Here is a 13101-nt window from a genome sequence, read left to right as displayed (position 1 = left end):
TTTCATTCTTTCTCATTGCCATGTAGTACTCCATTGTGTATATATACCACATCTTCTTGATCCATTCATCAGGTGATGGACATTTAGGCTCTTTCCATGATTTGGCTATTGTTGACAGTGCTACTATGAACATTGGGGTACATGTGCTTCTATGCATCAGCATTTTCTGTATCCCTTGGGTAAATCCCTAGCAGTGCTATTGCTGGGTCATAAGGGAGTTCTATGGATAGTTTTTTGAGGAAACTCCACACTGTTTTCCAGAGCGGCTGCACCAGTTGACATTCCCACCAACAGTGTAGGAGGATGCCTGTCTCTCCACACCCTCACCAGCATCTATAGCTTGATTTGTTCATTTTAGCCAGTCTGAGTGGCATGAGGTGGTATCTCAGTGTGGTTTAGATTTGTGTTTCCCTGATGATGAGTGATGTCATGCAAACTTGTTGATAATTACCATGACCTGCAGGCCTCCATGGTCCTCATGGACCTTCTTATCTAATTAGGAAGGCAGATAACAAAAACAAAATTGTGAAGTGGTGAGTATGTAGAGAATGCAGAGGAGATCAGAGCAGATGCACAGAGGCCAGTTTGAATGCTGCTTCAAGAGTCCAGACAAGGGTTGTCAGTAGGGTGGCCTGTGGATCTGGCAATGGGATGAGAGGATGGTTTAGGAGAGAGAATCAGGGATGATTGACCAATGTTGGAGAAAAAGTCAGAAGTGAACCCTCAGGTTTCTGGTTTAAGCAAGTTGGTGACCTTTAATGCCATTTTCTGTTACAGAAAACACTAAAGGAGAGTTTGGGGAAGATGTTGTAGTAGGAGGAACTCTGAATAGGCACATCGATCTACTATTCTGGAGTGCAGAAGAGACATAAATTTCCAGGCTGCACAAAGTTTTCCTGCACTGTGCTCTATTCACTCACAGTGTTCTTACTCTAGCTGAGACTTATTCATCTAAGTGTTCCCAACAACTGGGACAGAAACTCAACATGCTAAATCCTCAATAATAATCAGTTTAATGGAGGAATTTAAATATCTGGTGAGTTTATCAACCTTGTGTTTAAAACTAAAGAATATGATAGAAGTCTGTACTTTATTTTTGTTCATCGAAATCCAGATGAAATATGAAGAAGCCAATTCATTTTAAATGAATTGCTTTACTTTAAATTTTTTAAATTTAACTTGCACTTTCACGCAAATCTGCAAATGACTCCTCTGTATTTTAAACAAGAGGCATTATGTAAGTATATTCAGCAGAGTACAGGAGTTAGACAATTTTACAAATATATATAAAGCAAGATGGCTGTATTTTAAAAGGAAAATTTGAGTTGAAATTAGAGATAAATTAACTTCTATCATGGTTCTGTCTACTAAGGCTAAGAAGACTTCTATTATAAATTGGCAAATAATAACTTTCCCAAGAATATATTCATGAAGAAATATCACTGAAGAGAACACCAGATATTTAAGAGAAATGCTTATTCAGACTAGAAGCAAACAATTTTGTTTTCTGCTAGAAAAAGTAGAGACAGAAGTGCCTGGGTGGCTTGGTCGATTAAGCATCTGATTTTGGCTCAGGCCATGGTCTCATGGTTCTTAAGTCTGAGCCATGAGTTGGGCTGTGTACTGAGAACTCAGAGTCTGGAGTCTGCTTCGGATTCTGTGTCTCCATTTTTTTCACCCTTCCCCCACTTGCAGTCTTTCTCTCTCTCTCTCTCAAAAATGAATAAATGTTAGAAAGAAAGAAAGAAAAAGTAAAGACAAAGAAATTAAAAAAAAAAAAATCTCCGGAACAAAGCTCATAAGAGATTGCCTCAACCTTAGACAAGTAGCTACAACTCTGTTTGCGTCTGTTCAGTGGAATGACGATTTCTGTCATCACCACTGCTACAGCTATAGTCCTACCTAGTGAACTACCAGCTAAGAATTCCTAAGAAAAAGTGATGTCTAGGTTCAGTTAATAAAGGAGAAATCACTTTAGAGTGAATGTCTAGGTTCAGTTAATAAAGAAGAAATCACTTTAGAGTGATTTCTTGCTCAACTATTTTCCAATAATGGAACCAAGTAATTTGTGAAAACAGGCCTAATTATTAAAACTGTGCAATTGCTTTTTGGAGAACATTGCAATGGTAGTGTAGAGAAGGAGGCAGAGGTTGATAATGAGAAAATGAGACCTGGAGGAGAAAAATAAAATGAAAGAAAACAAAAGAATGAGAAAATAAGCCCATTTGTAGTAAAATAGCCATTGTCAACAATACAGATTGATATGCCCAAAATGTACTTGACATTTCTTTTCCACATTTTAAAATGCTTGCTAAGAATAGAATGGAATTCTCAAATAGAATAGGTATTAATATTCATCGCCTGTGTTAACCTTCATTTAGAACTTCTAATGTTGTCTTCCAGGCATTCTCTAATAAGTAAGACTCTAAAGAGGAAAAGCTGGCAATTTGAATTAATGAAGGTGATATTTAAATTAGGTGACATGGGTTTAATAGCTCCAGGATCATAATGTAACAATTAAAATGTTAGATAACCTAATAGATTCTACTTGGGGAAAATACATTATCTTGGTTTTCATTCATCTCTTTTTAGTGGGAGCTGGAATGTCAAGAAATAGAAATTTTGAGAAACTAATTTTAATAGGCAGTATATTGGCATACCTCTGAGATAACTGTGGGCTTGGTTCTTGACCATTCCAATAGAGCCAATATCACAATAAAATAAGTCAAATGTTTTTTCCCTATGAATATAAAAGTATTATTTACATTATACTGTAGTATATTAAGTATACAATAGTATTATAACTAAGAAGAAATTTACATACCTTAAGTAAAAAATACTTTATTGCTGGGGTGCCTGGGTGGCTCAGTCAGTTAAGCATCTGACTTGGGCTCAGGTCATGATCTTACAGTCTGTGAGTTTGAGGCCCGCATCAGCCTCTGTGCTGACAGCTTAGAGCCTGGAGCCCGCTCCAGATTCTGTGTCCCTCTCACCCTCTCCCTTTCAAAAATAAACATTAAATTTTTTAAATACATTAATACTTAAAAAAAATGCTAACTACCATTTGGGATTTCAGCAAGTTATAATCACCAACCATAGACCACTATCACAAATATAATAATGAAAGGTTTGAAATTGGTAATTATGAGAATTACCAAAACATGACAGAGACACAAAGTAAGCAAATGTTGTTTGAAAAAATGGTGCTGATAGAATTGCTTGATGCAGTGTTGCCATAAACCTTAAATTTGTGTTTACAAAAAAACATCTGTGAAATACATCAAAGCTCAGTAAAACAAGATATGCCTATATTGCCCTTTTTTCTACCACCACCCCCTCCCCAAGATGATCACATCCTAATTCCTAGAATCTGTGAATAAGCTTTGCTAAGGTAATAAGGAAGGGAATTTAGGTTATTAATCAGATTATTATAAAATATGTATATTTTCCTGGATTATCTGAGTGAGCCCAATGTAATCACAAGAGTCCCTTAAACAGGGAGAATAAGGCAGAAGGTTAGAAGATGTTAGAGATGTAAGGAGGAAAACTGGAATGATGTGATTGTTGGCTTTCAAAATGGAAAAGATACATGAACCTCAAAATGCAGGCAGCCTCTAGAGATTGTAAAGGGGGCAAGAAAACAGAGGGGTTTATAATATCTAGTTTTAATTGAGAATTTTTCCATTTTCTTTTTTTCTGTACTTCTGTGGCTTCTTAAAATTTGAAACTGGTATTGTATACATACAGGTTTATAATTGCTACTTCCGATAAATTAGTCCTTTCTCAGTATGTCCTTTTTTCTGTAATACTTTGTCTTGATGTCTCTATTGCCTAATATAGGCATGCCAGGTTTCTTACACTTACTCTTTATATGGTTTACCTTTTTACACGTTTTTGCTTTCAGCCTATTTGTGTCTTTGCATTTACAGTGAATCTCTTGAAAAAGGCATTTGGTTATTGCTCTTGTTTTGGACATAATCTCTTCTATTGGAGGGTTTAGTTCATTGATGTTTTCATTGATATGATTAACTATGAATCTACCCTTTTATGTGCTTTTTCTATTTTTCTCTTTGGTATTTTTTTTAAAGTTTATTTTCTATTTTGAGAGAGCGAGAGAGTGCATGCATGAGCAGGTGAGGGGCAGAGTGAGGAAGAGTGAGAATCCCAACCAGGCTCCATGCTGTCAGCTCTGAGCCTGATGTGGGATCATGACCTGAGCCAAGATCAAGAGTTGAATGATTAACCAACTGAGCCACCCAGGCACCCCTCTCTTTGGTATATTTTGTTTGTTTGTTCTTGCCTCTCTTCTTTAAGTGAATATTTTTTCAGCTTCTTAGCTATTTTTTTAATGGTTGTTCTAGGACTAACATTATCTTTAATATATCAAAGTTTATTGGTTTTGCATCCAACATTTCACGCTTTCTATTTCACACTTCCCATTTAACATCGGATAGTTCTTATTTCCTACTTTCCCACTTCTCACTTCATATTTTCACTTCCCACTTCATATATTTAAAAACGTTACACAGTATAATACCCTTTAACCATACCAACTTTTGTGCTATTTTTGTCATACTTTGTATCTGTTCATGTTTTATAAACTTTTCTTTTAAAATTATTCTCCTTGCTTTATTTAGCACTTTACACATGTTTTCTCATTAACTTCTTATAAATACTCAGTGGTAGTTCTTTTCATTGTTATCCTGTAGATATGTGTCTGATTGTTTTCAATATTAGTACTTTGTCTTTGGTTTTCATTAGTTAGTCTTTGGGCACAGGGTAGTTCCTGTTATATCTAAATAAGGTTAATTGAGCTTCTTATATCTTTAAGTAAATGTTTTTCATCAAATTTGTGAAATGTGAGGAGTTAAGATGGTAGAAAAATAGGGGGACTCTGAGCTTTCCTTATCCCTCTAACATGGCTGTATTGACATCAGATCACTGAGAACACGCAGGAAATTGATATGAGGACTGGTAGAAGAATCTCCACCATTGAAAGGAGGCAGCAGAGCAGGTGGGAAGCTTATTTTAACAAGTCAAAGCACACCTGGTTAAATATCTAGACACTCCTACTGCAGGCAAGGAGGCGCTTTTAGAGGACTGACTCATGCAAAGAGCGACCAAAATGCAACAGCAGAGTGCACACAGAACAACCAGAAGCACTTCCTGAAGTGCCAAGTCCTGGACAGTGTATGACCTCTTTTTAATATAATTATTTTCAAGTACAGGAACCATAAGCTTTCAAAATATTCAAAAGACAGAAACTTAGCCAAAATGATAGGACAAAGGAATTGTCTCCAAAAGAAACGCCAAAGAGAAATCACTACTAGGGACTTGCTCAAAACAGATGTAAACAATAGATCTGAATAAGAATTTAGAACAACAGTTATATGACCACTAGCTGGGCTTGAGAAAAGCATAGAACACACTAGAGAAACCCTTGCTGCAGAGATCAAAGACCTAAAAACTGATCAGGCTGAAATAAAAAATGCTGTAACTGAAATGCAAAAATGACTGGATACAGTGACTATGAGGATTGAAGAAGCAGAGGAAAGAATAAAGGATATGGAAGGTAAAGTTAAGGAAATAATGAAGTTGAAAAGAAGAGGGGCACTAAAACTTGGTAGGCCAGAAGGGAATGGTAGGAAATATTCAATGTGCTGAAATGGAAAAATATGCAGCCACAAATAATCTATCCAGTAAGGCTGTAGTTCAGAATAGAAGGAGAGCTAGAGTTTCCAAGACCAGCAAAAACTAAAGGAGTTCATGACCACTAAACTAGCCCTGCAGGAAATTTTAAGGAGAACTTTTTGGAGAAAAAAAAGACTAAAGCAACAAAGACTGGAAGAGAACACAAAATATCACCAGAAAGACCAACTCCACAGGCAACACAATGGCATTAAATTCCTATCTTTCAATAATCACTCTGAATGTAAATAGACTAATGCAATCAAAAGACATAGGTATCAGAATGATACAAAAACAAGATTCATCTATATGCTGCCTACACGAGACTCAGTTTAGACCTAGAGAAAACCTGCAGATTGAGAGTGAGGGGATGGAAAACCATCTATCATGCTAATAAGGCATCAAAAGAAGCCTAGAACAACTATACTTTTATTGAACAAACTACATCTTAAAGACTGTAAGAAGGGCTGAAGAAGGGGATTATACAATGATTAAGGGGTCGACATGCATCAAGAAGATCTAACAATTGTAAAGATTTGTACCCCCAGCTTAAAAGCACCTGAATATGTAATTCAATCACAAACATAAAGAAACACATTGATAATAATACAATCATAGTAGGGGATTTTAACATCCCACTTACAGCAGTGGAAAGATTATCTAAGCAGAAAGTAAGAAAACAATGGCTATGAATGACACCGAACTAGATGGACTTAACAGATATATTCAGACCATTTCATCCTAAAGCAGCAGAGCACATGTTCTTCTTGAGTGCATATGGAACACTCTCTAGAAGAGATCACGCACTGAGTCACAAATCAGTCTTTAACAAGTACAAAAAGATCAAGATCGTACCATATATATTTTCAGATTGCAACACCATAAAACTTGAAGTTAACTGCAAGGAAAATTTGGAAAGCCCTCAAATATTATAGGTTAAAGAATGTCCTAGTAAAGAATGAATGGATTAACCAGGATATTATGAAATAAAAAAATAAATGTAAGCAAATGAAAATGAAAACATGACAGACCAAACCCTTTGGGATGTAGCAAAGGCAGTCCTAAAAGGAAATTATATTACAATTAAGGCCTATCTTAATAAGCAAGAAAGGTTCCAGACTCCTGAGTGACTCTGTCAGTTAAGCTTCTGCTCAGGTCTTGAACTCATGGTTTGTGAGTTTGAGCTTTGCATCGGGCTCTGCACTGACTGCAGAATCTGCTTGGGATTCCCCTTCCTCCCCCACCCCTGCACCTCCCTGCTTGTATTCTCTCTCTCTTTCAAAATAAACTTGAAAAAAAAAAAAAAACCTCAATACAAATAAGGTCCCTAATATACAACCTAACCTTATACCTGAAGGAGCTAGAAAAGGAGCAGCAAATAAAGCCTAAAGCCAGCAGAAGAAGAGAAATAAAGATGAGAGCAGAAAGAAGTGATATGGAAACAAACGATCAATGAAACTAAAAGCTGGTTCTTTGAGAATAAACAAAATTGGTAAGCCCCTAGCCAGCCTTATCAAAAAGAAAAGAGCAAGGACCCAAAGAAACTTGAACAGTCCCATAACCAGCAAAAACATTGAATCAGTAATAAAAAATCTCCCAACAAGAGTCCTGGGCCAAATAGCTTCCCAGGGGAATTCTACCAGATATTTAAAGAAGAGTTAATACCTATTCTTCTCAAACTGTTAAAAAAAAAAAAATAGAATGGTAAGCACAACTTTCAAACTCATTCTATGGAGCCAGAATTACCTTGATAACCAGACAAAGACCCCACTGAATGAAGAGTTATAGGCCAATATCCCTGATGAACATGGATGCAAAAATTCTCAACAAGATATTAGCAAATCAAATTGAAGAGAATACTAAAAGAATTATTCACCATGACCAAGTGGGATTTATTCCTGGGCTTCAGGACTTGTTTAATATTTACAAATCAATTAATATGAAACACCACATGAATAAATGAAAGGATAAGAAGCATATGATCTTATGGATAGATGCAGAAAAAGCATTTGACAAAATAGAGCATCCATTCTTTATAAAAATCGCCATCAAAGTAGGGATAGATTGAATATACCTCAACATCATAAAGGCCACATATGAAAGACCCACAGCTTATATCCTCCTCAACAGGGGAAAAACTGTGAGCCTTTCCCCTGCTGGCAGGAAGAGACAAGGATGTCCGCTCTCCTTGTTACTACTTAACATATTACTGGACATCTTAGTCTCAGAAATAAGACAACAAAAGAAATAAAATGCATCTAAATCAGGAAGGAGTCAAATGTTCATAATTTACAGATTAGATGCTACTCCATGTAGAAAACCCAAAAGACTCCACCAAAAAAATTTCTAGAATATATGAATTCAGCAAAGTCAGATGATATAAAATCAATGTGCAGAAATCTGTTGCATTTCTATATACCAATAACAAAACAACAGAAAAAGAAATTAAGAAATTGTTATCATTTGTAATTGCACCACAAGCAATGAGATGCCTAGGAATAAACCTAACCCAAAGAGGTAAAACACCTGTACTCTGAAAACTATAGAACACTCATGAAAGACATTTAAGAGGTCACAAAGAAATGGATTGGAAGAAGAAACATTATTAAAAGGTCTATACTACCCAAAGCAACATACACATTTATTGCAATCCCTATCAAAATATCAGCATGTTTCACAGAGCTAGAACAAACAATCCTAAAATTTGTAGGGAACCACCTAAGACCCCAAATAGCCAAAGCAATGCTGAAAATGAAAAACAAAAATGAAAGCATCAGAATTCTGGATTTCAAGGTATAGCTCAAAGCTATAGTCATTAAGAGAGTATCATCCTGGCACAAAAACAGACACCTAAATTGATGGAAGAGAATAGAGGACCCAGAAATGGACCCTCAACTGAATGGTTAACTAATCTTTGATAAAGTAGGAAAGTATTTAAAGAAGTAGAGTCTTTTCAACAAATGGTGTGGGAAGAACTGCAGCAAACATGCAGAAAAATGAAACTTGACCACTTTCTTACACCATACACAAAAATAAATTCAAAGTGGATAAAAGACCTAAATGTGAGACAGGAAACAATCAAAATCTTAGAGGAGAACAAAGGCAGCAACCTCTTTGACCTCAGCCATAGCAACTTCTTATTAGATGGGTCACCAAGGCAATGGAAACTAAAGCAAACATGAATTACTGGGACCTTACCAAGATAAAAAGCTTTGGCACCATGAAGGAAACTGTCAACAAAACTAAAAGGCAACCTTCGGAATGGGAGAAGATATCTGCAAATGATATTCAATAAAGGGTTACTATCCAAAATGTATAAAGAACTTAATCAAACTCAACATGCTAAACAAAAACAACCTGATTAAGAAAAGGGCAGAAGGCATGAATAAACAGTTTTCCAAAGAAAACATCCAGATGGCTAACATAAACATGAAAAAGTGCTCAAAATCACTATTAGAGCAATACAAATCAAAACCATGATGAGATGCCACCTCACGCCTTTCAGAATGGCTAAAATTTAAAACAGAAGAAATAACAGATGTTGGCAAGGATGCAGAGAAAAGGAAACCTTCTTACACTGCTTGTGGGAGGGAATGCAAACTGGTGCAGCCTCTCTGGAGAACAGTATGAAGGTTCCTCAAAAATAACTTTCCTAAGATCCAGCATTTGCACTATTAGACATTTATCCAAAGGATACAAAAATACAGATTTGAAGGGATACATACACCCCAATATTTATAGTAGAATTATCAACAATAGCCAAAGTATGGAGAAAGTCCAAATGTCCATCAACTGATGAATAGATAAGGATGTGGTACATATATACAGTAGAATATTACTCATAATCAAAAAGAATGAAATATTTCCATTTGCAATAACTTGGATGGAGATAGAATATATTATGCTAAGTGAAATAAGTCAATCAGACAAAAATACATATGACTTCATGATTTCATATCGTTTAAGAAACAAAACAGATGAACATATGGGAAGGTGGCGGGGGGAAGAAAAGGAAACAGATCACGAGAGACTCTGAACTATAGAGGGCAAACTGAAAGTTACTGGAGGGAGGTTGGTGGGAGATGGTTAGATGTTTGGGCACCAAGGAAGGCACTTGTGATGAGCACTGGGTGTTGCATGTAAGTGATGAATCACTGAATTCTCCTGAGACAAATATTGCTCTGTATGCTAACTAAAACTTAAGCTAAAAACAAACAAACAAAAAAACCTTTGTAAAATGCTCAGCTATTAGTTTTGAAGGACTTTTCTTCCTTACTCTCTTTTCCTTGGGAATATAATTGCACGTGCTCCTAGTCTTGGGTTAGACGATCTAGTATCATCCCAGATGTCTTTGACGTTCTATTCAGTTTCTTTAACATTTGTTCTCGCTGCTCTTCAATTTTGGTAATTCCTATTTATTAGCCTCAAATTTATTACTCTTCTATCACTATCTTCATTCATAGAATTTAGCATTTTTTTTCAGTTTTAAATTTTCTATTTTTATAATTCATTTTGCTATTATTTCCCTTTTAAGGCCATATTTGCTTTTAATTCTTTAGGCATATTATTCTTTAAATTTTTCTCCTTATCAATAAAAGCTGCTTTGTATTCTTTGTCTACTAAATACTATGTCTGGACTATTTCAAAGATGGTTTCTATCTGATTTTTATCTGGATTATCAGTGACATTCTTCGGTGTCTTTTTCATGTGTAGTAATTTTTCACTATACACTGGACATTATTGAATATATGTTATAGAAAACCTGCATTCCATTATATTCCTATAAAAATTTGGCTTTTATTTCAATTGGTTTTTTAATTACTGAGCAACTTCATCTTAAACTTGTATGGTCTTAATTTTTCCTTTTCTTAGGGTGGATGACTGGAGAGCACAAAATCTCCCAAGCCCCTGTTACTTGGAGGGATCAACCCCTCAAAACTCTTTTATTAGTGTTACAATGACTTGAATTTTAGGCTTTGTATGGTGGATAGAGAGTAGGTCTTATACTCCAATGAGGTCTCTGTGCTTAGAACATAGGGTTTTTAGCATCTTAGCTGGGTGTTTTGGTGTTTAAAAACAAGATGACAAAGTCTTTCCACAAGCCTACAGGGTTCTGGCACTGCTTGACTTCTATTCATTCTCCTTTCCTTTCTCAGTACAGTAGCCACTTTTTGGCAAGCTTCATCTATGGGCATATAGAAAGTGAAGAAACTATTTTTTTTCTCTTAAAGAAAATCTACTAAACTTGGTAAGGAAGGTGACAGTCTGTGATTTGAGACAAGAAACTCACTCCTCACTCCCAGCTCAGCAAGACAAGTATAAGTACACAAGGCTCCCTTTCCCTTCATGTCTCAGTCGGTAGGGCCACCTGCTCAAGAGGGCCAGGATGCCAGTATTTCTCTTCTGGTTACCTATTACTGAGGCTAAGTTCTTGGTGAGTATGGACAAAAAGTGCCCTTTATATGCCCAGCTCTCACTCATGGGGTATGTGTTCAACCTTGGTCCTGGCATCGTTGAGAATACTTGGATCCTAACTGCCCTTGTTTTGGCTTGTGGGCAGGAGCTCAGGGACAAGAGAAGCAAGCCAAGGAGCTGATGCCCTCTCCCTCCACTGTAAGGCTCAGCTCAATGTCACTAGCAATTTCTAAAAGAAAATAGAGGGTTATTCTTCATGACAATGGATTGGTAATGGATTCCTAGATAGGACACTAGAAGGATAAGCAGCAAAAGAGAAAACCGATTGATGAATTTCATCATAAGTAGTATCCTTTGTAGTACAAAGGTTTTTATCAAGAGCTTGAAAAGGCAAGCCTTATAGAGTAGGAGAAAATGTTTGCAAATCCTATTTGAAAAGGGTCCTACAGGGCACCTGGGTGTCTCAGTCTGTTAAGCATCCGACCCTTGGTTTCTGCTAGGGTCTTGATCTTATGGTTCAAGGGTTCTAGCCCTGCATTGGGCTCTGCCATGACAGCATGGATCCTGCTTGGGATTCTTTCTCTTCCTCTCTTTGCCCTTCCCCATTTGCACAGTCTCTGTGTTTCTTAAATTAATTAATTTAAGTAAAGGGTCCTGGGGCACCTGGGTGGCCGAGTCAATTAGGAATTCAACATTGGCTCAGGTCATGATCTCATAATTCGTGAGTTTGAGCCCTGTGTTGCACTCTGTGCTGACAGCTCAGAGCCTGCTTCCTCTTGCTCTCTGTCAAGAATAAATGAACATTAAAAAATTTAAAAACAAAGGTTCTGTATCCAAAATATATAAAGAACTCTCAGAGGGTGGGGTGGGGTGAAGGATCTGAATAGACATTTCTCCAAAGAAGGTATATAAACAGCCAATAAGCCCATGACAGATGTTTAACCTTCTTAGTCATCAGGGAGATGCAAATCAAAACCACAGTGAGGCACCACTTCATACCCACTAGGATGATTACAGTCTCAAAGTTGGATAATTGTCGAGAATGTGTAGAAATTAAAATCCTCATAAACTGCTTCTGGGGATATAAAATGGTACAGCTACTTAACAAATGGTCTGGAAATTCCACCCAAATGGTTAAACATAGTTACCATGTGACACAGCAGTTTCATTCCTAGATTTCTTTCCAAGAGAAATGAGACCTTATATCTACATAAACTTCTAAACAAATGTATATAGCTGCGCAGTTCATAATAGCCAAATGGTGCAAACAACTCAATGGTGGAAACAACCCAACTGCCCATTAGCTGATGAGTGGGTAAACAAAATGTGATATATCCATACAGCATATGGGAATGAAGTATGGATACATACTTAATGTTGATTAACCTAGAAACTATTATGCTAAATAGCCACATATTACATGATTCTATTTGTGTGAAATATCTAGAATAAACAAAGCTATGGACACAAAGTAGCTTAATGCTTGCTTACGTTTGGGGAAATGGGGGAGTCAGTGGGGTGAGAGCTAATAGGTATAGCATTTCTTTTTGAGGTGATGAAAATCTCCTAAAATTGATAATGGTGATGATTACATGTATCTATGAATATACTAATATTTTAAATGAATTCTATGGTGTGTGAATTATATTTTAATGATGCTGATATTATCAAAAAGAAAAACAATCTTATACATGAATAAAGCTTCTATATCTTTGCCCTGGGCATGCACAGCCCAGTCTTTGGCCCAGGTCATAAGAGGAAGCACATAGTCTCCTGAGCACATTTCCTGCCCCACAGCCATGCACTATTCTGCAAACTCCACTTGTTTCAGCTGCCCTAAATTCTCATCCCTGCCTCCTCCGCTCAGTGGGTCCACTGTGTTCTGCATGAATTGCAGCTTGTTACAGCTGAGGCCAGCACATTTTCTACAGAGAGCCAGGGTAACCTTGGCCCTTACCTTTTGAGGTTCCTTACTCAGAGGGATGCAAACTTAACTGT

At 36.7% G+C, this 13101-nt stretch overlaps 1 protein-coding gene across 1 annotated transcript in view; it reads right to left on the bottom strand.

Moving 5' to 3' along the window:
- GC (GC vitamin D binding protein) overlaps positions 1-2694 on the bottom strand; it is a 40941-nt gene extending 38247 nt beyond the window's left edge. The window contains exon 1 of the mRNA XM_029951830.1: positions 2661-2694. Coding sequence (XP_029807690.1) covers positions 2661-2694 — 34 coding nt within the window. The remainder of the gene's footprint in view (positions 1-2660) is intronic.
- Between the last annotated feature and the right edge of the window lie 10407 nt (positions 2695-13101).

Source organism: Suricata suricatta, chromosome 1 (assembly GCF_006229205.1).
Source record: "Suricata suricatta isolate VVHF042 chromosome 1, meerkat_22Aug2017_6uvM2_HiC, whole genome shotgun sequence".
Classification (NCBI taxonomy): Eukaryota; Metazoa; Chordata; class Mammalia; order Carnivora; family Herpestidae; genus Suricata; species Suricata suricatta.
This window is presented reverse-complemented; position numbering and strand designations above follow the sequence as displayed.